The sequence below is a fragment of the Camelina sativa genome, chromosome 7 (genome assembly GCF_030686135.1).
Source record: "Camelina sativa cultivar CO46 ecotype springtype chromosome 7, ASM3068613v1".
In the NCBI taxonomy this organism is placed as follows: Eukaryota; Viridiplantae; Streptophyta; class Magnoliopsida; order Brassicales; family Brassicaceae; genus Camelina; species Camelina sativa.
The window spans coordinates 27,294,927-27,320,923 of record NC_141886.1 but is presented as its reverse complement, the minus strand read 5'-3'; the positions used below and the strand labels follow the sequence as shown (position 1 = coordinate 27,320,923).

Genomic DNA, 25,997 nt, shown 5'->3' with positions numbered 1-25,997 from the left:
TTTCCAAAAGTATGGACCAACACCCATTAGCATTAAATATTTTATATTCAATTAATCCATTCTCTAAAAAACTGTTGATAATAATTTATTTTCATGTGTTTGAAAGCCAAGTGATTAAACTGTTAATAATAACTTTAATTTTTTAAAAAAATTTGGGGCCCGAACTGACACTAATTGTTAAAAAAATTTACTTTTACACCGAAGTGTTTTTCAGTAACTAATATATTAATATATAGATTTTCGATCTATAATAATAATAAACAATTGATATAAATCAAACTTTACAAAAAAACACTCCACCATTTTAATCGACTTGCACAACTATAAATACAAAAGTGTTAAATGATATTGAGATTACAAAGTCAAATAATATATTTACATTGTAAATGAAAAAGAAAAATCACAAAAAATATATTTGTTAACTAAATTAAATTTAATGAATAATAAGGATATCATAACTTGTATATAATAAACCACTACATCTAGACAATGAAAATTATACACTACATAACGTATTGATGTAAAACTATAGTAGATTAAAAAAATATAAAATATATTATATACATATATAGTTAATATAATAAAGAAATTTTATTTTGCATTTCTAAAAAAAAATATAGTTCCCTAAATATCTAGTTTTATTAGAATAATTATATATGGATTTAGAAGAAGAAGAAAAAAACGTTTATACTAAACGGTATATTGTGTTAAATTGGGCCTAATTGTTTAGAATAAGGTCTGATATGTGTTAAGCCCATATGATGCTAAGATCCTACAAACCGCACGTCACGGCGTGCGACGTGAGTGATGCGGTCGACGAAATGACATGCATTCTTCTGCCTAACCATCTTTGACGGTTCATTTATATATTTTTGTGGAATGTATCTAATTTTCAATTCAAAATGCCTTTTTGACAATTCGTTTCCGAAGACATTCGTTTAAAATCTCTTTGTTACTTAAAAAAGAAAAATAATAGAAAAAATAATAATAATGCCATCATTGATGTACATGATCTCTACTCTTTGGGGTAATATGGTTCATGTACAATACATACAATCAATTCTTTTTAAGTCAAATGTAATGAAAAAAATAGTTTAAGTGAATATTAATTTCAAACGTAAATGGTACTTTAGGACCTAGGATTTTTTTTTTTTTTTTTTTGTAATAGAATAATTAGTTGGATATAATATGAAGATTTATTTAAGTATAGTTTCCACAACAAATTCGATTATGCCAAATAATTTATATTATTTTTCTGGTTCCAAAGGAGTAATTTGTTTTGTTTGTATTATTTAAATTAATTACTTGGCATATTCGACGGTGTGAAAAACATTAAAATGAATAATAAAAGTAAAAAAAGTGTAATAAAAAGTTTTTTATTTGGGTTAGAGGAAACTTACTAATTTAATATGTTGGGTCTCTTCCCATGAAATGTTCTTTGATTGTGTCTCTTCTCTCTCTCTCTCCCTTTAAATCTGCAAATCGTCTTTGTGATCTCTCTCTCTCTCTCCCTTGTGTCATCGTCTCCACGATGAAGCACAAAGTCTCCAAGAGAGTAATATCTCTGAAATGGGTTCCGTTTCTCTGCATCTCTTTCTTCGCTCTCGGAGCAATCTTCACCTCCAGGTTCTTAAAGTTTCTTCTTTTATCTTTGTTTCCTTTTCTACTAGTAATCTTCAGACTTCAAACATCCTTCTTCTTGTTCTGCCTTTTTTTCTTTTGGTTTCTGTTTGGGTTTTTCTTAATGGGTTTTTTTTTTTTGTTTTTGTTTCAATTTGTGGATTTTTTTTTTTTCAGGTCATGGGAGCCGTCGTCAGATTCCGGAAGTCAGCTAATCTCACAGCACCATCGTGATCATGAACTTCAGATTGTGTCAGACGATTGTGCTCATAATAAAGTATCCTTCTTTATTCTATTTAGTCTGTTAAATCAGTGGTCGTTGAAACCAAGAGTTACACTAGATTATTAAGGGAATCTGACTTTGGTAGCTCTGATTTTAATGATAAAAAAAATTCATTAGTTTTCAAGTGTCTAATCGAATGATTTTAGCTCTAAATTTTTGAAGTAGCTTGCGATGATTGATTGTGTTTGGACTTTGCTTCAAAAAGATTTGGGTTTTCATTCGTCTTATGTTTCGTCATCTGATCTAAAATGCAGAAAGCTACACAAGAAAAAGATGTGATTAATGAAGTTTTGAGAACTCATGAGGCTATAAAGTGAGTGAGCACATTGAGTTACACTTGTGAAGCAATTTGCTTTCTCTCTTTATGTTATAGTTTTTCTCTCCATGTCTTTGGAGGGTTGACAGGTCGTTGGATAAGTCAGTTTCTACGCTGCAAATGGAGTTGTCTTCTACAAGGAGCTCCCAAGAGAAGGTTGATGGCTCAGAAACAACCAATTCTTTAACGGGAGCAAACCCGAGGAAGAAAGTGTTCATGGTAATGGGAGTTAACACTGCATTTAGCAGTAGAAGACGGCGTGATTCTGTCAGAGAAACGTGGATGCCTCAAGGTTTTGCTTTAAACTTAATGCCAATCATCTTAATCATATACTTTTTTCCATACTTACGCGAGTTAATAGCTGTGGTTTTTTCACAGGGGAGAAGCTTGAAAAATTGGAACAAGATAAAGGGATTGTAATCAAGTTCATGATTGGACACAGGTGAAGCTGCTTCTCTTTTTCTCTAAGAAGTTACTATATTTGAGGAATGTCATGTATCTTAGATTGAGATTTGAGTTTGACTCTCAAGTGTATACAATTGTGTTGCCAGTGCGACGTCAAATAGTATATTGGATAGAGCTATTGATTCAGAAGATGCTCAACACAAAGACTTCCTTAGGCTGGTGAGACAACTCTAGATCTCTTAAGAAAGCATTACAACTTTTCACTCTTCTTTCTCGTTAAAATTCTTATTGGTTGTGCAGGAGCATATTGAAGGATATCACGAACTCTCAGCAAAAACCAAGATATTCTTTTCCACTGCAGTAGCGAAATGGGATGCGGAGTTCTATATCAAGGTTGATGATGATGTTCATGTCAATCTCGGTACAACAAAACCTGCTTCTTCTCTTTCTTTTTTTCTGTTATCTCCTTAAATGACAGCAATCAAAAAGGTTATAAACTTTGCCTTTCAGGTATGCTGGCTTCCACACTTGCACGTCACCGCTCAAAACCGAGGGTCTATATTGGTTGTATGAAATCAGGGCCTGTTCTTGCTCAAAAGTAATTCCATTTGCATGAGTCCAGCTTCAAATCTTTGTGGCGTTACTGTCATAGAGTATTGTTAAAATAGTTTATTAAATTGTTTCAGGACAGTGAAATACCATGAGCCTGAGTATTGGAAATTTGGAGAGGATGGTAACAAATACTTTCGACATGCTACAGGACAGATCTATGCCATCTCGAAGGATCTTGCCAAATACATATCTGTCAACCAGTACGTAATTCAACATCCTTATCATAATGAGTCTTTCAGCTTCAGTAACAGTCATATGTTAATTCTGAAAAGTTTAAACTTTGTCTGTAGGCCAATTTTGCATAAATACGCAAATGAAGATGTGTCTTTGGGGTCTTGGTTTATTGGCCTTGAGGTTGAACATATTGATGACCGCAACTTCTGTTGTGGGACTCCTCCAGGTAAAGCTCATTACACAAATAGATTTAAGTATCCTCCCCTTATCTCTCTTGTTTCATTGGATTTACATTCTCATTGATTGTTATGTTCTATTGGATTTACATTCTCACAGATTGTAGATGGAAGGCAGAGGCGGGGGATGTGTGTGTGGCCTCATTCGAATGGAGCTGCAGTGGGATCTGCAAGTCTGTAGAGAGAATGAAGATAGTCCACGAAGTGTGCAGTGAAGGAGAAGGAGCTGTTTGGAATACACTTCTCTAGAAGATCTGCTATGTTGAGCCAATACTAAATATCTACTCACAAGTTTGACGGAGTGCTACAAGAGAGAGAGAGAGAGAGAGAGAGAGAGAGAGAGGAGATGGCAAATTTTGTATAGGACCAAAGGTATACAAACATCATACTGAAGAAATATTTAGTTGTTGTGAAACAGTTGTTGCTTTAAGTTATTGGCTTTGTTGTTTCTTCTACTCATGTTAATGTAATCATGAACAAAAGGCCAAATGAGCTTTTGACGTGTTAAGAAAACGCATAACTAAAAGAATTTTCAGACAACTATTATTCCCTTGGTCAGATTTTAGACACAATTGATGAATATATACACTTATGCCACCCCTTTTTTTCCGCTCCTTTATACAAACAGAATTACACGTGACCGATCCTTCTTTATATGGTAATAGGGAGCTTTTTCTCACTTCCCTGAATCCAATCTGAAGCCTCTTTTCTATAGAGATGTTACCCTCAAATCTCAAACATTGCCATAGGCACAGTTTGTATCAGTACCCAAAAGCTTCACAATGCCTTTTTAACTGTATTTTAGCCGGGTCTCAGTTGCAGCCTCAGCTTTTTTGTAGCAATACCATCGGTTCTTCTTGCTTCAAGCCAGTTGGTGAATCCTGGGTAGGGCGCAGAAGGTGATGTCCACCAATGGCCACTATCTAACTAGGGTAAGAGCAATGAGCGCATATTGTGTTCTCAGCTTTACCCGTCTTTGCCTGACTGATCACCTGAAGATGTCTTCTGGTTCGCTGGCTTGTCAGATGAAGCTGCCTTCTGGTTTCCCGGCTTGTCTTCCTGAAAGCAATCAACAGGAATATAAAAGTAACCCTTTGGGAGCCGTCGGTTCTTGAAAGAAGCTTCATCTGATGTCATCACCAGCTCTTTTGCAAATGTTTCTACATGCTGCTATTATCAGTTATCAAGACAAATAAGTATAAGACCCTATGAATGTGCGGAGTTGAGCAGAAAGTGTCGCACTTAACAACAATCCATGTAACTTACGACAAAGTGAATCTTCTCACCTTCTTTGGCTTTGACCCTTTATCTCCATCCTCTGAAACACTAGGTGAGACTATACAATGTTTTCGGGGAAAGGTTTTCCCAGAAAATATCTGTCTTTCGGTTGGCTTACGGGAAAACCGACTCTTGGAAGTAGCACTGTCATCGGTTTTCTGATCGGTGTCCATTAACATGGGACCTTTGCCACGGCGCTTAACAGAGACTGTGCTGTCAATGGTGATATCATCTGACCTCTGTATTGCTTCACTGCCAGATATATTACTATCAGGATGACCTTTTACTGATGTTGTAGCTGAGTCCGACGAAACTTCTGGGGGAGAAAATGGATTACGTACATGTAATGAACGTGCAGCTTGATCCCTTTTGGCAGCAAGTATTTCATGCGAAGAAATAGCCAACTCTCGCTGCAAATATACCAGACCAGTAAAAGGTCAAGCGCCCATGTCTTTAGTTTCAACGAAAGGAAGAGTTTGGGTTTAGGCTTTAGTTTGACATACCTTTAATTTCTCCCTCTTGACTATCCGCTCACACAGAAGGCGTAACCTCTCAAGTTCAACCTGGAGGAGGTTCAGCAAATTCCAAGAATTAAAAATAATTTGATAATAGATAGGAAGGAATACGCTTAACAGAGCTAAAAGCTCCTACCCTATAATGCTTGAGACTTTTTAGCTCCTCTGCCCCATGTTTCTGAGAATCGGCCTGCAAACACAGTCAGACAAATATAAGCAAACTTATGATGCAAGTAGGCCATAATAAAGATGGCGAAGAGAGAAGAAGTAAGACCTTCGCCTTCTGCTCCAAGCTGTGCTTCTCACAGTAAGCCTTATGCGGAAGTTTCCCACCACCAGTCATATGAAAACCCGCGCTTCTGGCACAGGAGGGGTGGAATGTCGTCTGGCAGTTGCCATAACTACACTGTAAAATGATAACATAAGCTTTTTGTTCAATCTTTGTCCCAATACTTTGTCTTCAGATAAAAAAAAAAGCAAGAATTGGTGAATACCTTTATGCATGCACCATATATCCGTCGGCATACGCAACAACTGTCCGTGTTCTTGGCCAGAGACTCCTAATAAGGACAATATATCGTTAGCAATTTAAAACAGTTTAAACGTCATAGCGATTTAGTACTATAATACCCACCATTCCTTGCACAGGATTTATTTGTCCCCTTCTGAAGGTTGCTTCCAAGAACCACTGCAAGAAATTATACACCAAGTTATTTGCAATATTCAATAGTACCAGACCCTGCTAATAAGTAATAACTGCTGCCGTAGAAGGAAACTTCACCTCAGCACAAAAAGCATGTACCCATTGCCCATTTGTGGCTTTCCTAAAACCCCCAGTTGTGCCACCACATAGAGTACATTCTGTTGAACAATCCGGTTTTTCCCAAAAATTAAAAGAAGGTTCCGAAGATGACTCCGCACATAGCTCACAGTACCAGGGACCAGTGGATTCTTTAGCACATTTGTAGCAATCCATGTGAACCGCAACCTGTAATTGGAGCCTGATAAGATACCATACTGTGCATAAAAGCTGTCCCTAGAAGAGACAATCATGCCTTAACTAAACATTACAAATAAATCACAGTAAATGTATATCACCTTGCAACTAGAGCACACTACAATCAGGTTCCATATAGTTTCGGATCGTCTGCAGATGTCACAAGTTCGTGGATTTTCTACTGAGAAGTCTGGTGTACGATGATCAGACCGCTTCTCAGACGGTGGCCCGGAAACAGCCATCTTTAATAGTGTTTCCTTTGTTTGTGGCACTAGATGAGAGCTACCAACAACTTTACGTCTAGAAGTGCTTATCTGTCCGATATATAACAAGTAAGAATCAAGAATAAGAAAACATAGCACAACTAAAATTAATACTTGGAGGAAAAAATCTACATGTAGTAACACCAACCTCTTGCTGTGCTTGATCTTCTGACATATCTTTCCTAAGCGATGTATTCCTAGAAGATGTCGCCGCTGCAGCGGTAGCAGCAGCTAGAACAGCCTGGGCTTGTTTGTGTCTTTTCTCTTTCCTACCTTGCTTTCTTGTTTCCCTGACATCATGGAAATATTTGTTCACCAGAACATCATCCCATCTTCGTCCATGTTGTTCATCAATCTCCAGAGGCAATTTTTTGGCAACTTCATAGACTAAATTGTCTGAGAAAAGAGACCAATTTTAAGATACTATAACAGAAATTATATAGTGCAAAAAAATTGTGACCATGCAAATAAAAACGGACAATCAAACTCACCAGAAAGTTCCTTTCTTGAAAATGCAGTGCCAAGTAACTGAAGCTGATAATATAGAAGTTCCCCTTCCACTTCATCTTCAGGAGACATATCCAGTATGCCCAATTTCCTAGCTTTAGATAACTGACGAATTGTGTCTCCACGGTGTGCACTCTGATTTTGGAGATTACTACAGATAGTGTGATCGCCAGCGCCCTGCAGATGTTTGTTTCCTTCTTCAGAGCCTGCCAAATGTTTTAATGTTACCAAATGTCCTAAAATCTGTGGCATAAATAATAAAGTCTCTACCATCAGTTTTGGTTGACACCCTAGCCACATCAGAATCCCTGCTGCTTTTCAGGGTCTGTCCCTTGCCCAGTTCTGACAATTCTTTGAGGATATAAGGATGAGGATTGAAACCAGGATATGCTTCATGATCACTGCATCATTATATATATAAAAAGAAGGTAATTTAGAAGGCAGAATATTTATGTGGCCAAGAGAACAACAGAGATTATCTTTTCAATTGTGTTTCTGGAGCTTACAGGAGACCCAAGATAATGGGGGTTGGACAGTTCAAATTTCCACGATTCTGAGAACTATTTGGCCCCAAGGAAATGGCATTCCCCAGCATGACACCAGAAGAACTGGAGTTTGATCGTTGTCCATGATCATCTACGCAAAAGAGTTTTAAAAAATATCAGCAGCAGCTACCACCAACTAAGAAAAGATTAATTATCAAGTCTAATAAACATTGGATGATGAAAAGCCATCTTCAATAGAAACTACCAACTTACAAAAACAATGCTATAAGCTAGAAGGATAACTATATGGGAATAGGGAAGAGAAAAATAGTGAAAAGTTAGTACATACCAGAAGGAAGAACTGAAAATTTCCCATCATTAAGTTCCTGATCAATCCCTATTGATTTCTGTTTATGCAAAACAAGGTCAATATCAATTATCTCATCAGGAGGCCCTTAAGAAATACCACCAAGCTTGTGTTAGGCCAAACTCGGTGCCAGATCCAAAATGACTTTAATAACTGACAAGTAACAACTATTTGTGATGCAGATCATGTGAAAGCATCTAGGTTTTAAGAAAAAATACTCAGAACATAACAGTTGAGATTGTGTGATTACCTGTTCTTCTGGAGAATGACCAGGTGCCAAGCTCACAGCTCCTTCATTCGTCAAAACTGAACCATTGGCTTTAGCTTCATCAACCATAATACCATTACCAGTACAATTTTCAGTTAACATACATATTGTATTATTCTCCGTATTATTACAAATGTTGCTTTCAAGTGTTCGCTCAATAGAATAAGCCTTAGTGACAGCAGGATCTAAGATTTCAGAATCTAGCATCACTATGCCTTCAGTACAGATAGCCCGGCGCTCAGATTTACTAGTGTTCTTACGTTTAAAATTTTCGCCTTTATTCCCAGAACCCATGTGTGCATGCTGGCTAAGCCATTTAACTACTTTGCCTAGTAAATCAGGTAACAAGTCTCCGTCCTGCATCGCAAAATTTTGAAATCAATACACAGAAACTCACAATGAGAGCACACATTGTTTACAACAGTCAACAGGTATATGAGAAGTTTTACGAGTTACCGTAAGTTTGGCACTCAAAGCATCAGGATTGACCCCAATCTCTGCAGCCACATCCTTCACATCCACTTTCCCCAGGTCGATCAACTTAAAAAAGTGTGAATCAGTGAGCAAGAGAGTCAAAAGGAATAGACAACCCAACTTTTAAGAATATACAAACCTTTTTCAGAATCAATCCAAAACTAAGCGACTTGGATAGAGTTCTTTCATCTTCGTTGCTTCTCACAGTCATTCCTGATCCAACGTGGTCTGTTGCAGAGCACTTAAATTTTGAATGCGGTGATTCTAGTTCTCGCAATTCGTTGTTTCTCGAAATATCAGAATCTGTACCCCGTGTTCCTAAGTCCAGTCCCATCTCATCATTACAAAGGTGACCTTCTCTTACAGGTTCTGGCGGAAGATGACATATAGGAGAACGACTATCAACAGCATTACTTTCTCCTCCCTCTACGGACTTTCCATTTTCTTGACTATCTGAATGCTTTGAGCAGAAAGCTCGCAGTTCAACCTACATGTTTTTTCTTATATTGTTATAGAAAGAATAAAACAGCACTCACTACGAGTTCATTCGGTAAGGGATGAAACTTACAGTATCACACCCATGTTTTCCCCAGACCTCTAGTCTATTCCCTGCCTCCCTTGCACATATAGGATGGAATGATGTTCTGCATGATCCTATGATCGAGAGATTGAAACAAAGTATCAATTACTATTCTGATATCCACCAAAGATTGAAGCCATAATAATTTAATCAAAGAAAAGTGTGCCAAGTAGTTCCATGACAAAGCTATCAACTTAGACAAGTAAATCAAGTAGGAACATCAGATAGAAAAGTATCGACTTTGCATATTTATTCTAGTAACATCCAAGCTGTGTGCAATAGAACTTTCACAGCAACCCAGCATAGCAACATATTCATATAAGAAAAATAAATAACTAAATGAGACAGAATTACTTCATCGGAATTGCAATCATCACAAATTAGCCCAACAAGAAAATGAAAATACTGCATTGTACAAAAACAATGTCGACAATTCGATTATTCGGAGCAGTCAGAGCAAGGAAAACGAGTATGAGCATAGCAATAAAGCCAAATGAACCCAAACTCAGGTGAAATACTGGCTTTCTGTAACGGGCTCAGATTATGGGAACCCAGTACTCGACATTTGTTTATTTATCATACGTGTAGTTTTTTGCACATTTGTTAAGTTGTTCCAAGGAAGAAGCACCTTAAGTAAAATACCCAAACTATACAATAGAACATGTCATTAAAAATATCAAAGCTAGAAGTAGACTGGATGCACAGAAAGTAACAATACATACCATTACAACAGCGAATGCAAGCACCAGATTTCACCTTGCACAAGTTACACAATAACTTCCTCCGAGTTTCTTTTATTCCATGCAAATTCAAGATGGGCTCCATTTTTTTCAAGTCTTCTATATACAGCTCAGGCATCCACAGAGAACAAAACAGATGAGCAAACTCCACCGGCCCACCATTCTCAGCTTTTGAGAGAACAGATTTCAGGATGCCACCCTTTTTTGGACATAGCAAGCATGGTCTTTCTGAATCACCACGACCATTCTCCAGCTCACACCAAGAGCACAACCACGATTTATCTGAATCTTCAAGCAGGCCATAGCATTTTTTATGAACTGTAGCTTTGCAGGAAGTGCAAACAATTAACTGGTAATGATATTCCTTGGCATCACCAGTGCAGCAAAAATCACATAACAATGCATTCCCTTCACAAGGAGCCGCAACCATTAATTTCCCCAAACCTGCATCACCACCAAGAAGCTTCCGCTTTTTGGAGGGCCTTTCCGATGTCAACAAAATCCTATTTCTAATACCTAAAACCCATTCTAAACTACCAGAATAGTCTGACGCAGATGAAATTTCATCCCCCACATTGTCAACACCCATTGGCTGAACAACATCCTCGTTTACCTCTTCTTTGTTTACTGTGCCTTCAGATATATCTTTAATGAGAACGTTCTTAATTTCTTCCAGAACAAGGCCATCTGCACAAACAACATCCTCATTCTTTGCACTAGCATCGGTTTCCCTCTGTTGGATATCAATAGATTCGTATTCCACCGATGGAACTGAAAAGCAGTTTCTAGAAGATAAAGATCGTAGAGATACTAAATCTGACAACGTTTCTAAATCAGGCAATTCTAAGCGCCTAAAGTAGTCCTCATGCTCAACCCAGATACTGCCACTTCTCAACTTATCCCCTTGCCTAGAAGACTTCTTCTTCTTATTCTCGGTACCAGAATGAGACTTCTTGTGCCTTTTCTTGTTATCAGTACGGTTCAGCAAATTAGCTAAGCCAACGGGTAGAGTAGGCACAGTTAACCCTGAAGTGGAACCATCTTCAGGAAGATCAAACGGAGACCTCTCAGAGAGGTTCTTGTTAGCCTGAGCTAAGAAACCAATTTCCAACGAACCCATATCCTCAAACCCCTTGTTCCCATTATCCTTATCTAACGCAGCCCTACGAAATGGGCGACAAGGCTTCTCTTCAGCTCCACAACCTCCGTCCACTCCCCTACCCATCATCTTCTTCCACCACTGGCATTGGTCAACGTTCATAACCGACACAAACCACCACCAAAAACTCCCGCGCGGCCCATGAAACGGAACCCTAGCCCTAAATCCCCAAATCCTCCACACAAAAAAACGAGTCCGCCTTCAATTTCACCTCCCAAAGAACAGGAGAAAGAAAACAACCAAAGAATCAAAACCCTAACCCTAATTTCCCGAGCCTAAAACCTAACCCTAGCCTAGCTCCCCCGGTACCAATCTTGGCGTCTTTCAGATTAGAAGAACGATAGAAGAAGAAGACAGAGACGAATTAAAAGAAAGGAGAGGCTAAGATTAGGGTTTCTTCTTCAAATTTCTATGGTTCATGTTCTTTCGGATCCTTCACGACTGGTTCGGTTCTTTTTTTTTCTTTTTTTTTTTTTCCAGAGAGATTTTTTCGCGTTATTTGCAGGCAACAGAGGAACGGTTCATTTTTTTGGCAAGAGTTTTTTTTTTTTTTTGTTGCCAGCTTTTTTATTCAGAGAATATGATAGAGAGGTGTGAGGCGTAGTGTAGCACTCGTGCACCTCCTTTATTTCGACACGTGTTTGATTTTTACTCGTTAGATGACTCACGAGATACGACCACGTTAATTCATTCGTACGGGATATGCTTCTTTTTTTTACCTCCCCCTTACTCTTTAATTGTTATTTGATCCCTCTTTTGTAGTAAATTGAGATTTCGGTCGTTACCTTTTCTATAAGATCAATTAGATCCAAATCAGATTTCTCTTTTTAGTTCTTCGTATTGTTTATGATGATAATGTATACCACTCTATTTTTGGTCTTGGATTTGCTCGATTTCAATAAAATACTAGGATTTAACCCACGGTACACCGCGGGACAATATTTTTAATTTTAAAAATTTAAAATTTATATTATTGTTTTATTAATTTTAAAAATATAAAATTTTACAGGTATTTGATATAAGTATTCAAAATATAGGATTTTTGTAGTATTTTCAAGGTTTTAACCCGTGTGGTATATGTATAGTCTAGTAATACATTTATCTCCTGGTACACATCTAAAAGTGTTTCAAAAAAAAAAACAATTCCACTTAACTACTTGTATAGGATTAATGCCAACTCGTCTCACCAAAATCAAAATAATTTTTTTGCGTAAAAAAAAGTAATCAAAATAAGTTTTTTATCAAGTTTATTATATTAATTGTTTTACCAAATTAGCATACTTATATAGTTTATAATTTTTCCATGTCAATATATATAGTTTATGATAATTAATAGAATTTTAATTTTCTTGGTAATTCCTCAAAAAAATAAAAAATAGACCAAATTATATGGGGTTTTCAACATATTTAATGTGACATTTTATAATTGGATTTTCGGTTTAGGAAATTTATTAATGTTAATATAATTATGGATATTGTAAACTTTTGTTATGGAAAATTTGTTGTACATCATTTAAATTTGAGAGATTCAAGCATCCATAAAAATAGTTTTTGAGATTTAATGGGTTAAAACTTTAATAGGTAGAGTTGTTTTTGGAAAAATAGGAATGTATAGATGTTGTTAAGATTTTATGGCAATAAATGTAATAAATGTTGGTCAATTTAAGAAAGTTTAGTATTTGAGTTTCTTTGCAATGTTATTTATAAAATTGTTTTAGGGGTTAATGTTGTAAAAAAAAATTAAATAATTAAAACTTAAAGGGCATAAACCAAAATATACTTCAAAAATGTTAATATAGATACAATAATATGATTTGATTTAGAAGAAAGATAATGTATGTATTAATTGCATGTGATCTACATATATATGCTGTACATTATTAATATGAAAATGACTCATTGTGCCCACTAATTAAACTAGAATCCGCTATTTAGTACTTACAAACTGACTGCTTTGGCTTTCACATTTGTTGAGTGGACAAAAATAAACGAACTACACTGAATTGATGGCCGAACTAGATTTTACTGACATGTAATTTGGCTGACTTAATGATATTATACTAGAATTAGATCCGTGTTAGAGCACGGGTTAACATTTATTTGATTTATTTTGTAATTTTTATTTAAAATATTATATATTTGATTGTTTCATTTTTTTAAATTTTTTTTCTCAAACACTTTACCATGAAATCATATGTTGAATAGCACGGGTTAACATTTATTTTATTTATTTTGTAATTTTTATTTAAAATGTTATATATATGATTGTTTCATTTCTTTTAATTTTTTTTCTCAAACACTATACCATGAAATCATATGTTGAATATAACTTATGAAAATAACATCTATTTTGTAAGATCTATTCTAGTAGATATAGATTTTGACCCGCGGTACACTGCAGTTTAAGTTATTTGATAAAAATATTAATTTTTGTTTGTTAATTTTATTCGATTTGTTTAGTTTTTAAAATTATATATTGAATTTTGATTGTTAATTATATGACTTAACCTACACTATACCGCATATTAATTATTTTGTTACAGTATTAATTAATCGATTTAATTAGATACGTCTATTAATCTAATATTCATATTGTTAACAAAATAATGAGATGATATTTTATCCATGTAGCACCGAATTAATGATATTTTAAGTTTCTATTAATATCTACTCAAACATGTCTAGCCATATAACCCGTCGTGTGATATTTTAATTCGTTGTACACCACAGAAAAAACTTCATAAAAATCTAAATATATTTTTAAAAATTAAAATGTTTTCATAAAGTTTCGTTTTTTTAGAAATTGAACTACTTATAATATTTGAACTTCTTATAAAGTTTAAATATTATTAATATCTTAAACAGTTATAAAAATTAAATGTTTTAATAATTGAAATATTAATAATCTTTAAAGTTTTTTAAAAGTTCACAAAATAATGAGATGATATTTTACCCGTGTAGCACCGAATTAATGACATTTTAATTTTCTATTAATATCAACTCAAACATGTTCTGCCATATAACCCGTCATGATATTTTAATTCGTATATATTATTAAAATTTAAAATGTTTGAATAAATTTTATTATTTTAGAAATTGAAATACTTGTAATATTTGTACTTCTTATAAAGTTTAAATATTATTCATATCTTAAACATTTTATAAAAAGATAAATATTTTAATAGTTGAAATATTAATAATCTTTTAAAATTTTAAAAAGTTATACATTTGAATTTTTAAAGTTATTAAAAGTTGAAATTATTTAAAATAAAGAACCATAATAAAATGTATAAAATTTTTAATTTCATGATAAATCAAGATTTATGCTCATTCGTATTCATAATCATTTTGGTCTTTTTTTTATTAATATGACTTTGAATCTTTGCCTAGTTTTCTTAGGTGATGTAAAGCATTTTGTATATTTTTTTTATTCATCAGTTGAGCAATATATGTTAGAATTAAAAACTTTAAATTACATCATATGCAGAAAAATCATAAATTTTATTAACTAAATATATTAGATAAAAAATTAAAATAATTTAAATATAAAATAAAATAAATGTGAAAGAAGAATCACATATTTTTGTTTTAATTAGGTTGAGAGATTTCCTTATCTTTTAAATGTTACCTATAATTAATTTATATGTTACTATAATTAACTAAATCCATACTATCCTTACTTACCAAAAATCAGACTAACCCGTATATTATGATACATCTATGTCACAAGTTTATAACCAAAAAATCATAAATATATCTATTATATAGTCTACAAAAAATGTCATGTACTTCCGTTTTATTATATAGGGGATAACTAGAGAGCTATGTGTTTTAATTATTTTATGTGTATTACTACGTTATTTCTAACGTTTTTTAATGAAATGTTGAAAATGATCAATTACCAAATTGGAACCTCAAGTTTTTATTTTTATTATAAGATTTTGTATTACGGTATTTCAAATGTTCTTTATAAAAATTACTTTCCTTTAATATCTAAAAATTCTAGCAAGCAAACCGACAACTTTATTAATATCTCGCAAACTAGATTTTAATCCGCGGTACACTGTGTGTATATAATTTTTATTATTATTTATATTTTATACTATATTTGTTTGTTAAATATTGGATGTTTTGCAAATAGTGGAATAACTAAATTTTCCAACCGTTTGTGCGGCTAAATATTTATATTAATTTTTTAACCCGTAATATACTTTATTACCATTTGTTTGTTATATTTAGTTTGTTTTGTTTAATGTTTGATATTCTATTTTGATTTTTGATTATTATAACAAAAAAATAAGGGATCTAAATACATAGTAAGTCATTTATACGCTATGTTAAATCACATTTTCTCTAATGATTTAATTCTTATACAAAATATTAGTTAAATTAACTTAATTTTTATATGTCATATATTCTAATATTAATAGTGTTGACAAATAATAAAATAAAGATTTAAGCCGTGTTAAATTTAATGATATTTTATTAATTTCAACATGTTCTCTTTATAATCCATCTAATATATAACCATATTATATAGTATTTTAAAAAATTTTAATTTTACATATTTGTAATATTTTTTAAAAAAATTAAGTTTATATATATTGATTATAATATTTAAATAAATGTGAATCAAAGTTCTTCTTACGTTAAGAATCAAAACTCACAGGTTTTGGAAAACAAAATAGGAATCAAATTGTTGTTTTTCTTGTTTGCAAAGGGTTGAGAGGTATAATATCTTCAATACACAATACTACAATAGAAGGTGTAGTTAAATATATCATAGTTTTTGTTTCTATATTGATTATGCTGTATTTTTTTAGTTAGAATGGGATGTAAAATATTTAGGAAACAAAATCTGAAGTAATGCTATTTTTGGAAATTTTTTAGGGATTAACTTTGTAAATAAGTACAAATAAAAGGGTAGAACCCAAAATGTACTTCAAAATGTATATACAGATTAAGTATTCGGTACTCAACCATCTCTAATGTACATCTTCATTTTTACTTTAATATAGAATAATCCTAAAATAAAACATGATTTTTTAATATCTATATTATTATTTTTGAAGTACATTTTGCGTTATGCCCTTGAAGCTTTGGTTATTTAGTTTGTTTTATTTACAACATTAACCCCTAACTATTTTCCTAAAATAACAATTCCTGGAAATTCATTTAATAGAACTATATTAATCTAACAAATTTATTTACACTTATTGCCATAATCAGCTTGACAATATCTATACTTTCTGATGTTTCCAAACACAACTCTACGCATTAAATTTTTAATTCCATAAAAATCTCCAAATCTATTTTAATAGATCTTTAGAGACTGTATGATCTCTTAAATTTAAATGACACAGCCGAGTTTGAGTAACAAATGATTACAATCGCAATAATTATTATAACGTTAATAAAGTTCATAAAAACGAGAACCCAATTTTTAGAAACTCAATAATCGGGTATATTTAACTTTAGCATCAAGAAAAATATTTAATATAGTATATACCGTGTTAAGAAACTGAATATTATTTTGCGATAATGTTATCAACTCAAATAGGAAAACACTAAAATCTTTCTTTTATTGCTACGAATCGTAAACTCCTTGCTCATCAAACATTTTCCATGTATAAATATCAACTTCACAAACGAAACACAACACACAACCAAAACCACTAATATGACGGTTTTGAAACACGGGTTAAACCACTAATATGACGGTTTGTTGTTATATAGTGGGACATGTTATTAACATGACAGTTTGAATTAACTTTAGTATAAATATAAAATATTATTAATTCGGTTTTGAAACACAAATTAAATTTTCATTTAATTATTTGGTCAATACCACTAATATAAGAATATTAGACATATTAAATCAGGGTAATTTAACTAAAATTGTGTAAGACAATTAAAGCATTGGTAAAATTGTGACTTAATCCGATAATAGCTTATAATTTACATATTTATGTATTTATTTCCCCTATTATTGTTCTAATAATTGACAATCCAAACAAAATTATTGTTTAATTAAACAAAACAAACTAAATATAAAAAATAAAAAAAAATTAAAATGTTATTATTTTTTAAAAAATTGTCCCGTGTACCGCGGATTAAAATCTAGTATTACTCTATTTTTGACGTTATGATAAAGTTAGTATAAAAAACAAAGTTGAAAGTATAATTACTCTAAATATAAAGCAATGTCATCACTTCTTCTATTTTAAAATAAAATATATAATAGAGTTTGAGCAAATGTTGTTATATAATAAATTTTTTACTTTAAAATATAGTGAGTTTGCAGTTTAATACGATAAAATACTTTATCAATTTGATTTTTTTGTTGTAAATTATGTTTACGTTTTTAGGATTATATATTCAAAATCTGAAACGTTCTCGACTCCTTTGTTTTTGTCACCAACGTTCTTGACTCTATTTTAGGAATGAGTAGGTGGTCCTATGATATAAAGAGTTAAACACAAACAACCCAAAAAAAAAAAAAGCTCGACGCCAACCCAAATGACCATAATAGTGGACAAATAAAATAGTTTGATCGGCCATTAAATTTAATTAAATGACAAAGCTATAACGCTAACGGCTAACTTGTTTAGTTTTATCAGCTGTATAAACTAGGTGCAACTGCGATACTTAAAAGTTAAAACTCATTTCCCATTCATTTTAAAAAAAAAATCTTGTCGCCATTTGAGCTTTCTTTATTTTAATAGCTTTGTCCATTTCTCAACAGGACTTGATGATCTTTTTCATTATTATTAGGTGTATCAATTACTACGTGGCTTAGCATGGTTTGTGACCGTTTTACACCTATTAAATTATTATGTGTATATGAAAATTTTAGAGGTGTTATGAGTTACAGTGATGAGCAGTATTTATAGAGTTTAGAGGAGACAATAGAGTTTAATGTGAGATTAGATATAATCTTGTTGACCAAGCTATATATTTTAGAAATTAATATTGCGATATGCATGTGTGATTTTGAAAATATATGGATTATATTTTAGAAACTAATATTGCGATTATAATTATTGAGTTATGGCGTCAAGATATACAGTTTGCTTTATTTTAAGAAGGTTAATTATGAATTTGATGAAATATGTTATTAGATATGGTTGTTTGAGATTTGGGATGTTATACGATGGTAATTTCGGGATTATATGATTAATATGGAATCCGCTGGTTTTGTGCAGTTTTAATGTCCAACAGAAAGATTTGGTATGTAATTAATATGGTTTATAGATTTATAATCCACGCTAAATATATTTTTATTAAAATGTTACTACATTTGATACTTAAGACTTAATAGCCTTGATTGCATTAGAAAGATCCACAATGAAATGTCATTAAGTAGTTACGCATGCTTCCAAGCAAAAAATCACCTATAAATATATTCCACATTCGCCAACATGAACGAACATCTTCAAACATACACCTAAACATTAGAAGAATCATATCAATTCTCTCCTAATATATATTTCACACGCATCATGAAATCACACACATCAATGGATTCCAAACCAACCGGTTTAGCTGTTGCTATCTTCCTGCTCCTCTCCATCCAAATCCTTTGCCCGGCTGGTAAAAAGACTCCCTTTGATTAAACCGAACCGTGTGCTTCAATTTCAATTTCATTTCTCTTACATTTACTCGGTTTAATTCTGCTACAATCGATTTGAATCATAAACCGGATCGGTTTATCACCGGTAAACTAACCTTTTTTCTGCTCTCTTTTAGGTGTAGCAGGGGACATAACCGGAGTATGTTACGGCCGAAACGGCAACAACCTCCCGACGCCGTCAGATACGGTAGCTTTATACAAGACCAACAACATTGACGCAATCCGTATGTACGAGCCATTCGCCGACATGCTTGAAGCCCTCCGTGGCTCAGGTCTCTCGGTCATGTTTGGTCCACGAAACGAAGAAATCCAATCCCTAGCACAAGACCCAGCAGCCGCAACCAACTTTGTCTCCACCTCGATCATACCTTACATAAACGACGTCTCCATCAAATGGATCACGATCGGCAACGAAGTCTTCCCATCAGACATCGCTCCATTCGTACCCGCCGCTATCAGAAACGTTAACGCCGCGCTTACGAGTTCCGGCATCACGGGAATCTCCGTCACGACGGTTTTAGCGATGACCGCTTTGGCCAATACATATCCACCTTCAGCCGCAACGTTCCTCCCTGACCTAACCGAGATCATGACTGAGATCTCATCGATACTCTCTCAGACGAACTCGCCGCTCATGGCCAACGTGTACCCTTACTTCGCATACGCGTCGAATACAAACGATATATCGCTAGACTACGCTAGTTTCAAGTCCCAAACACCTATAGTGATCGACGGTGATATGCAGTACAGCAACATGTTCGCAGCAATGGTCGACGGATTCAACGCGGCGTTGGAGAAGATTAACGCTGGAAACGTGGTGGTGATGGTGGCGGAAACTGGGTGGCCGACGGAGGGAAATGAACCACACACGAGCGTTGATAACGCCAAGGCCTATAATACGGGGATTATGACATGTGGGGGATCTGCGCGGATGAGGACGCCTCGCCGCCCTTATACGCCGGTGGATGTGTTTTTGTTTGCAATGTTCAGGGAGAATCAGAAGGATGGTCCGGTGGAGCAGAGCTTCGGAATCTTCTCACCTAATATGACTCCAGTCTACGACATCTTTTGTCATTATTAGACTTGTTTTTTTCCCGCTTATTGTTAGATTAAAATACTCTAGTGCATTTACAAGTATTAATTGTAAGGTATAAAAAATACATGCAATAATTTAATTTATTTATTCATTTACTTGCTGTAAGATGTTATGTGGTGATTAAAAGATCAGTAAACTACAACATTGGAAAAAATAGAGTTAATCACCAGTTCACCACACAGGGTTTGCTTAAGAAACTCACCACACACAGGTCACAAGGGTACCCCGAGGCGGCCCAATGTTCATGTGATGACATTTTTTCTTCGAGATCGATGTTCAATGAAGATTTGAAAGAAGGAGAAGTTGAAAAGAGCTTCGGATTCTTCACTACTCATATATGGCTCCTCCTGTCTACACTATCTTGAATGTAAAAGTGCCTCTAGCAAAGACAAGGTAGGCCAATTAACAAAAAGAAGAAAAAATGACCAATTGTTCTAGTTGGGTTAGTTGATGCAATCATCTTATCAACTTATAACCGCAGAATTAGGTTTAACTGTTTTAAGTTGTTTCTTAACAGTTTCTTTCTTACTACAGTTATTTTTGTAGTCTATGAATTGTAATTGTATAGTAGTTAAGAAAAAACAAAAGTATGACCAAAAAATTAAAATTAAGGGGGAATCTCTTATAAAGAGAAGAGAATATTATTTTGTCCCTCTTGACCCTATTCTAACAAACAACAAACAGAAAGAATGGGCTTACGGCCCAATTACAAAAACACAGTAAATGCGCGAGATATTGGATGAGAAAAACGGTTGCGTCAAAATGACGACATGTAGGAATCAAACCGCAAGTTTTTAAATCAATAAAAGAAAAAAGAAAAAAAAGTCTCTTGGCTTTGTTTGCGTACGTCAATTTGTAGAAGCAATCTCGCTTTTTACCCTTATTCTCTGCATCATCATCATTCAAGCTCGGAGCTCTCTCTCTCTCGCTCTATCCTCCGCCGGCGATCTCCTCCCGCTTAATCTCACCGGTACTGTTTCCTCCGTCGTCTCCTCCTCCTCCTCATCGTTAATTTTGTTAATCTTGTTGAATTTCGTCATCTCAGTTCTCGAAATTGTCTTTTCGCTGAAAGGTCTCTGATCTTTTCCAGTTTCAATAGAGAGAGAGATCTATCTTAGATTATCGGATTATGATTCCGTTTCAATCGAGATCTCAGGTCTTTGTATTTGTGTGTTTTCAAACATTGAATTGTATAATTTGTCTCGGATCTTAATATGTGGATCGATAAAATCTGCCTTGTCATTGATGGCGTTGCTTAAATTTGCATGAATTTTGGATTTATTTTACTAGAATTGCTACTCCAGATCTGAAACTTTTCATTGTCTCGTGTCTTTGCTTGTGATTTCCATTTGCCGATCCGGTTTAAGTTAATGTTCACTCCCCTGTAACTATAGTGGTGTAGCTTTTATGCATGAGATTCGAATCCGTGTTCAATGGCCATTCAAGATCCTTGCTTCTTTTTTGGTTCTTGTATGAACCCCATAGTCAACTTGTGACGCTATTAGTGTTGAGTCTTGCTTACTTCGCATGGATCTTATAATTTGAGTGTTTTTTTTTGTAGATTCAGATGGGGAAGATCAAGAAAGTGAATCACAGTGCTCACATTGCTACTCCTTATCCATCACCATGTTGCAAGGAAGAATGGGCTGGCTCAACCTGCCCAGTTTGTTTGGAGTCTCCACACAATGCGGTTCTTCTCCTCTGTTCTTCCTATCACAAAGGTTGCCGTCCTTACATGTGTGCAACTAGCACCCGTTTTGCCAACTGCCTTGACCAATACAGGAAATCGTACAGTAACGAAAGCTCAGGACAACCAGAGCTTCTGTGTCCACTGTGTAGAGGTCAAGTGAAAGGTTGGACTGTTGTGAAAGACGCTCGGATGCATTTCAACTCCAAGAGAAGGACCTGTATGCAGGATAACTGTTCGTTTGTAGGAAACTTCCGGAAGCTCAAGAAACATATGAAGGAAAAACACCCACATGCTTGCCCGAGAGCCATTGACCCAGCTTTAGAAACCAAATGGAAGAGGCTTGAGAGGGAAAGAGACAGAAGAGATGTGATTAGCACGATAATGTCGTCGACTCCAGGTGCTGTTGTGTTGGGAGATTATGTGATAGAGCCGCATAACCGAGCTGTCTATGATGAAGAAGACGAAGAAGAAGATTACAGCTCAGATGATTCTCTGAGCAACGGGATATTGGATCTAGATTCAACATGGCAAGGACAAAGCCATCACATTCGGTTTTTGGATCTGGAATCAAGCGACTTTGCATCCTCTTCCAGCTCCCCTGCTTCTCCTAGCCGTTCCCTTCGCCGTTTGCTCTTTCCAAGGAACCAGAGAGGCAGGCAATAGAGGTCGGTAACTCTTAATTTAACCGAAGCAAATCCCACTGCATATTTCTCAAACTCTCTCCACGGTTACATTTGACTTAAAAATTGCAGGAGCAGTATAAAAAGGCTAACATAACTAGCCAAAGTAGCCATACACAGGGAATTGAAAAGAAAAAAAAAACACGCAGTCGTCCCTTTCTTTTATTTATTTTCATGTAAATTATGTATTCTGTGTAATTGTATCATTGTTTCTGCATTGTTGTACTCTCTACTGTGGCATGTTCTCTTATGCCTCTTTTCAAATTTCTCATTTTTTTTTTCTTTCTTTGTATCGATTTGATCAACATCTTCCTCAAGTTCTGGAAGAACAATAAAAAAGCTATGTGAAAAGAAAAAAATGTTTCACATCTCAATCAACTTTGGACAAAAATCCCGAATCATGATTCCTTATTTTGTCTACAGGAGTCTCTTCTACCTCGTAAGCATCCGCGTGATAAACCTCCAACCACATGTTTAAGTTTATTCTTCATTCAGAACACACACAAAAGAAGATTAATTAGAGCAAAGTTTAAATTAGAACTAACTAACTAGTAGCAAAAGAATAGAAAAGAAAAGTTGGAAGTACCCAAAGATCAGAATTGTGATTAGTTTTGCTCCTTGCTTCTCCTTCTTCTTCATCTGGATCGAACTGGCGGTATTTCCACGTCCTATTTTTCCGGCGAAATGGTAACCGGAACTTACGAAACATTTTTCTTATCCACCTTCTTTTCTTCTTCTGCCATTTTTATCAACACAACAAAACAAAAAAGGTGAAATTGCTTAACATCCGAATTTAGCTGGTTTAAAACAGTTATTTACTTAACTATTACAAAGAACCTTTTGACATAATCTACTCTACCCAATATCATCATAGTCAACATCACTAATCAGAAGATTATTCAGACGCAACTGCTTTACTTAGGCTCTTTTAGTCTTTGCGTTTAAGTACAAACGTAACTCGAGACGACACATAAGTCATGGCCCATATCTGGCCCAATTAAAGTATAAAAAAGCTTATTATGTCAAATTAAAAACCCAAACAAATATGAAAATGAATAAGAGAAACGTTACCTTCGGGTTCGGCCGTTCAGGCTTGTTGTCACTCTCTCCGCCGCGTTTCGAATCACCGGCAAGAATCCCCATTCTCAACTGCTGAATATGCGTTAACAGATTCGCTCTCCGATCATATCCACGTGCCTTTCTGATCTCACGTCTCTCCCCTTCATTTTTTTTACGTCTCCCTTGAAACGACTGGACGGTCGTCGGTTGACGATCAACGTACACGGTGATGATCACACCATACATAACCCTGGGATTTGCATCTCTTCATTTGCATTCTTTTTGATTTTTTGTTTTGGTTTTGAGTTGGCTTCTTAAAACTCAAATCTTGTTTTTTTCCCTGTTAATTAGGAGAAGGTAAGCAAAACAAGCAAGACAGGATCTCTTACCAAATCAGAATTACACGTGTCTACATCTCATGGGGCCTTTTCATTGTTAACTCTTAACTACTCCACAGTCAACCATCATAATGCTGACTTCCCCATTTACAAGTTTACAACCATCAAAAATTGTATTATATAAACAATAATAACCCACTAAGTAGTCACTAACCACTAACATTGGTCTAATGGGTCTAATGGGCCTGTGGGTTTATGATTTAGATTCTCAATTTGTTTTTTTTTTTTTGGTGAAAAGATTCTCAATTTGTTTGCTTATGAAACAAAAATTAACTACTAATGACTAAATTTTGATTTTTTTTCTATAGTTTAATGACTATTTATATGTACTATGCAAATAAAGAGCTTTGAAATGATATTAAAATTGCTGACAAGAATCTCACAATTATCCATTATAAAGAAGGAAATATAAAAATAAATTGACTAACAACAACAGTGAACTCCAAAACTAATTGTGTAATCCTTGGACCACGGACACTTTATGTAATATATAATATGCTTTTAAACCAAGCAAGGGTTAACTCCAATTATTTTTCCATCAAAGTAAAAACACTAAAAGAAACTAATACTAGTGCTTTAGTTGATTAATTAAATAGTAATAAAAATCATAATTAGTGTCTGTGTGGGCATCTTTCCACTTCACTTCACTGTCTTCAGGATTCACAATAACTTAAGCAAAAGATGTATTGCAAATATAATAGTATAAAATCAGTGAACAGACACGAAAGGTAACATCTAGGGGAGGCTATATGCGTTAATATGACCCCTTGCTATTACGAAAATGTGAATGAATGTTTTATATATCCAAGCTTTTCTCGGATCTGCTCTGATTTTCATGCAGAATTCATTGTTTTTTGACAATATTTTTTATTTCTTTTTTTGAACTAAACCGGGTTTTCCTTCAATCAATTAAGTAACAGAGTTTAGACCGGCCAACAGGCCTTCTTTTGCCAAAGCATCGGCTCGACGATTGAAATCCCTAGAGATGAAAAAGAAAACAGCATAAGCAAAGGCAGTGGATAAATTCAGGATGTCGTGTAGAATCCCGTAGAGTTCCTTGACTTGGATCTCTTTGTTGATAGCTTTGACAAGGGTTAGCGAGTCTGAAGCGAAGGATACCGATGTGAGGTCCGATGCAATCGCAACTTTGATTGCCATCAGAGTTGCTAAAGCTTCGGCTACCAACGGTGTGACGACGTGCGATGCTGAAGAAGACCCTTCACAGATTGGTTCTTCCTGAGGGTTCTTTATCTCCCATCCTAAACCTGCTGATCCATCTTCTCTCCATGCTACATCTGTGCAGATCCGGTGGTTTGAGTTTCTTAGGGCAGGCGGGACCAACTTCCGTGTCTTGGTAAGTGGTTTTGATTTCTCAAATTGCGCCTCCTGCCATTCCTTAGCTCGGGTAATCGCAATAGATAGGACGTCTCCTGGTTTCAGCTTTTCTTTATTGAAAATTAAACGATTCCTTGCTGTCCAGGTTGCCCACATGATCCATGGGGATAGTGGACCAGCCCTAATTCCGGTCGGGGGGAGGCAGGTCGCTTTAACAGAAATGGATATACCCTCCTGAATGGAGTTGAGGGTTGGTGGCTGAATCCGGGGGTAGAGCGGGGCTTGTGTCCATATTTGTTCCGCAAAGGGGCACTGGAATAGGAGGTGGAGTTCAGACTCAGGGCTCCCGCAATGAGGACATGAAGCATTTGTGACCACCTGACGGTAGATGAGGTTCTCTCCCACTGGTAAGGCGTTTTGAGCTAGTTTCCACAGAAACATTTTGACTTTTGGTGATACTTCCTTCTTCCAGATGAGAGCTTTCCAATCAAAGTCATCCACAACATATGGGTGATTGATATGATATTCTTCCTCTCTCTCTGCCATTGTTTCATAATATCCAGATTTAACTGTATATACTCCAGAGTTTTGTGGAAGCCATGCCCATTCATCAGCTGCTCCTAAGGTACTTGGAATTATCTTTTTGATATCTTCTTCATAACCCGGGAGAACAGTGCGGATAAGATTCAAATTCCACTGTCCTGTATCTGGTAGGATAAGTTCTGATACCTTTAAGTTCTGGTTGAGTTTCGTAGGGGGCCCTATGGGCCTGCAGGGGGATGTGAGTGATAGCCATGGACTGTACCATACAGAGGTATCTTCCTCAT

At 34.9% G+C, this 25,997-nt stretch overlaps 5 protein-coding genes, 1 long non-coding RNA gene and 1 pseudogene across 39 annotated transcripts; 4 read left to right on the top strand and 3 right to left on the bottom strand.

The window, feature by feature from the left end:
• Positions 1 to 1,322: 1,322 nt before the first annotated feature.
• LOC104702563 (beta-1,3-galactosyltransferase 7) lies at positions 1,323 to 4,186 on the top strand. Of its 2 annotated transcripts, none has more exons than XM_010418436.3 (11): positions 1,323 to 1,626; positions 1,798 to 1,897; positions 2,158 to 2,216; positions 2,309 to 2,511; positions 2,598 to 2,661; positions 2,771 to 2,843; positions 2,925 to 3,045; positions 3,135 to 3,222; positions 3,311 to 3,436; positions 3,527 to 3,636; positions 3,747 to 4,186. In XM_010418436.3, the coding sequence occupies exons 1-11, from the start codon at positions 1,427 to 1,429 to the stop codon at positions 3,893 to 3,895; spliced, it is 1,293 nt and encodes a 430-aa protein (XP_010416738.2). In that variant the 5' UTR covers positions 1,323 to 1,426; the 3' UTR covers positions 3,896 to 4,186. The 2 variants fall into 2 exon arrangements, with proteins under 2 accessions (XP_010416738.2, XP_010416737.2); XM_010418435.3 differs by having other exon boundaries at positions 1,362 to 1,626; positions 2,300 to 2,511.
• Positions 4,141 to 11,852, bottom strand: LOC104702564 (uncharacterized). 32 transcript variants are annotated; one of them, XR_015562413.1, is made up of 21 exons: positions 10,103 to 11,842; positions 9,369 to 9,454; positions 8,940 to 9,287; positions 8,783 to 8,866; positions 8,587 to 8,683; positions 8,309 to 8,382; positions 8,041 to 8,098; positions 7,713 to 7,842; positions 7,477 to 7,607; positions 7,191 to 7,412; positions 6,848 to 7,095; positions 6,538 to 6,750; positions 6,221 to 6,427; positions 6,074 to 6,127; positions 5,934 to 5,999; positions 5,714 to 5,845; positions 5,576 to 5,629; positions 5,428 to 5,487; positions 5,266 to 5,334; positions 4,913 to 5,176; positions 4,141 to 4,816 (listed from the first exon to the last, which is right to left on the bottom strand). XR_015562413.1 is itself a non-coding variant. In XM_087459482.1 (20 exons), exons 1-20 carry the CDS (start codon positions 11,379 to 11,381, stop codon positions 4,807 to 4,809), a joined length of 3,975 nt encoding a protein of 1,324 aa, XP_087315608.1. In that variant the 5' UTR covers positions 11,382 to 11,842; the 3' UTR covers positions 4,141 to 4,806. The 32 variants fall into 32 exon arrangements, 16 of the variants coding, with proteins under 16 accessions (XP_087315608.1, XP_087315609.1, XP_087315602.1 ...); XR_015562411.1 differs by having other exon boundaries at positions 4,933 to 5,176; XR_015562412.1 differs by having other exon boundaries at positions 4,141 to 4,813; positions 4,933 to 5,176.
• A 6,854-nt stretch (positions 11,853 to 18,706) lies between these two features.
• LOC109125494 (glucan endo-1,3-beta-glucosidase-like) lies at positions 18,707 to 20,162 on the top strand. Its single transcript, XM_019227148.2, has 2 exons — positions 18,707 to 18,872; positions 19,029 to 20,162. Exons 1-2 carry the CDS (start codon positions 18,782 to 18,784, stop codon positions 19,991 to 19,993), a joined length of 1,056 nt encoding a protein of 351 aa, XP_019082693.2. The 5' UTR covers positions 18,707 to 18,781; the 3' UTR covers positions 19,994 to 20,162.
• A 677-nt stretch (positions 20,163 to 20,839) lies between these two features.
• Positions 20,840 to 22,444, top strand: LOC104702561 (uncharacterized; annotated as a pseudogene). Its single transcript, XR_015562405.1, has 2 exons — positions 20,840 to 20,978; positions 21,576 to 22,444. The product of XR_015562405.1 is annotated as an uncharacterized LOC104702561 (transcript).
• Positions 22,414 to 23,848, bottom strand: LOC104702562 (uncharacterized). Its single transcript, XM_010418434.3, has 3 exons — positions 23,450 to 23,848; positions 22,965 to 23,114; positions 22,414 to 22,863 (listed from the first exon to the last, which is right to left on the bottom strand). The coding sequence occupies exons 1-3, from the start codon at positions 23,681 to 23,683 to the stop codon at positions 22,777 to 22,779; spliced, it is 471 nt and encodes a 156-aa protein (XP_010416736.2). The 5' UTR covers positions 23,684 to 23,848; the 3' UTR covers positions 22,414 to 22,776.
• Positions 23,530 to 24,204, top strand: LOC147941763 (uncharacterized). The gene is made up of 2 exons (XR_015562406.1): positions 23,530 to 23,663; positions 23,789 to 24,204. It is a non-coding gene; the product is annotated as an uncharacterized LOC147941763 (long non-coding RNA).
• A 540-nt stretch (positions 24,205 to 24,744) lies between these two features.
• LOC147941762 (uncharacterized) lies at positions 24,745 to 25,997 on the bottom strand. The gene is made up of 2 exons (XM_087458635.1): positions 25,981 to 25,997; positions 24,745 to 25,939 (listed from the first exon to the last, which is right to left on the bottom strand). Exons 1-2 carry the CDS (start codon positions 25,995 to 25,997, stop codon positions 24,745 to 24,747), a joined length of 1,212 nt encoding a protein of 403 aa, XP_087314761.1.

Bases quoted from the DNA above. Each gene is read 5' to 3' on its own strand.
- LOC104702563 (XM_010418435.3), top strand. From the start codon at position 1,427: ATGAAATGTTCTTTGATTGTGTCTCTTCTCTCTCTCTCTCCCTTTAAA. The intron at 2,512-2,597 runs GTTTTGCTTTAA...GTTTTTTCACAG, and splicing joins AGAAACGTGGATGCCTCAAG to GGGAGAAGCTTGAAAAATTG. The intron at 3,046-3,134 runs GTACAACAAAAC...TTTGCCTTTCAG, and splicing joins TGATGTTCATGTCAATCTCG to GTATGCTGGCTTCCACACTT.
- LOC104702564 (XM_087459471.1), bottom strand. From the start codon at position 11,381: ATGAACGTTGACCAATGCCAGTGGTGGAAGAAGATGATGGGTAGGGGA. The intron at 9,455-10,102 runs GTATGTATTGTT...TCTCGATCATAG, and splicing joins TTGCATTCGCTGTTGTAATG to GATCATGCAGAACATCATTC. The intron at 7,413-7,476 runs GTAGAGACTTTA...AACATTTGGCAG, and splicing joins GGTGTCAACCAAAACTGATG to GCTCTGAAGAAGGAAACAAA.
- LOC109125494 (XM_019227148.2), top strand. From the start codon at position 18,782: ATGAAATCACACACATCAATGGATTCCAAACCAACCGGTTTAGCTGTT. The intron at 18,873-19,028 runs GTAAAAAGACTC...GCTCTCTTTTAG, and splicing joins CCAAATCCTTTGCCCGGCTG to GTGTAGCAGGGGACATAACC.
- LOC104702562 (XM_010418434.3), bottom strand. From the start codon at position 23,683: ATGTATGGTGTGATCATCACCGTGTACGTTGATCGTCAACCGACGACC. The intron at 23,115-23,449 runs GTAACGTTTCTC...TAAAAATGGCAG, and splicing joins CTGAACGGCCGAACCCGAAG to AAGAAGAAAAGAAGGTGGAT. The intron at 22,864-22,964 runs GTACTTCCAACT...TTCTGAATGAAG, and splicing joins ATCACAATTCTGATCTTTGG to AATAAACTTAAACATGTGGT.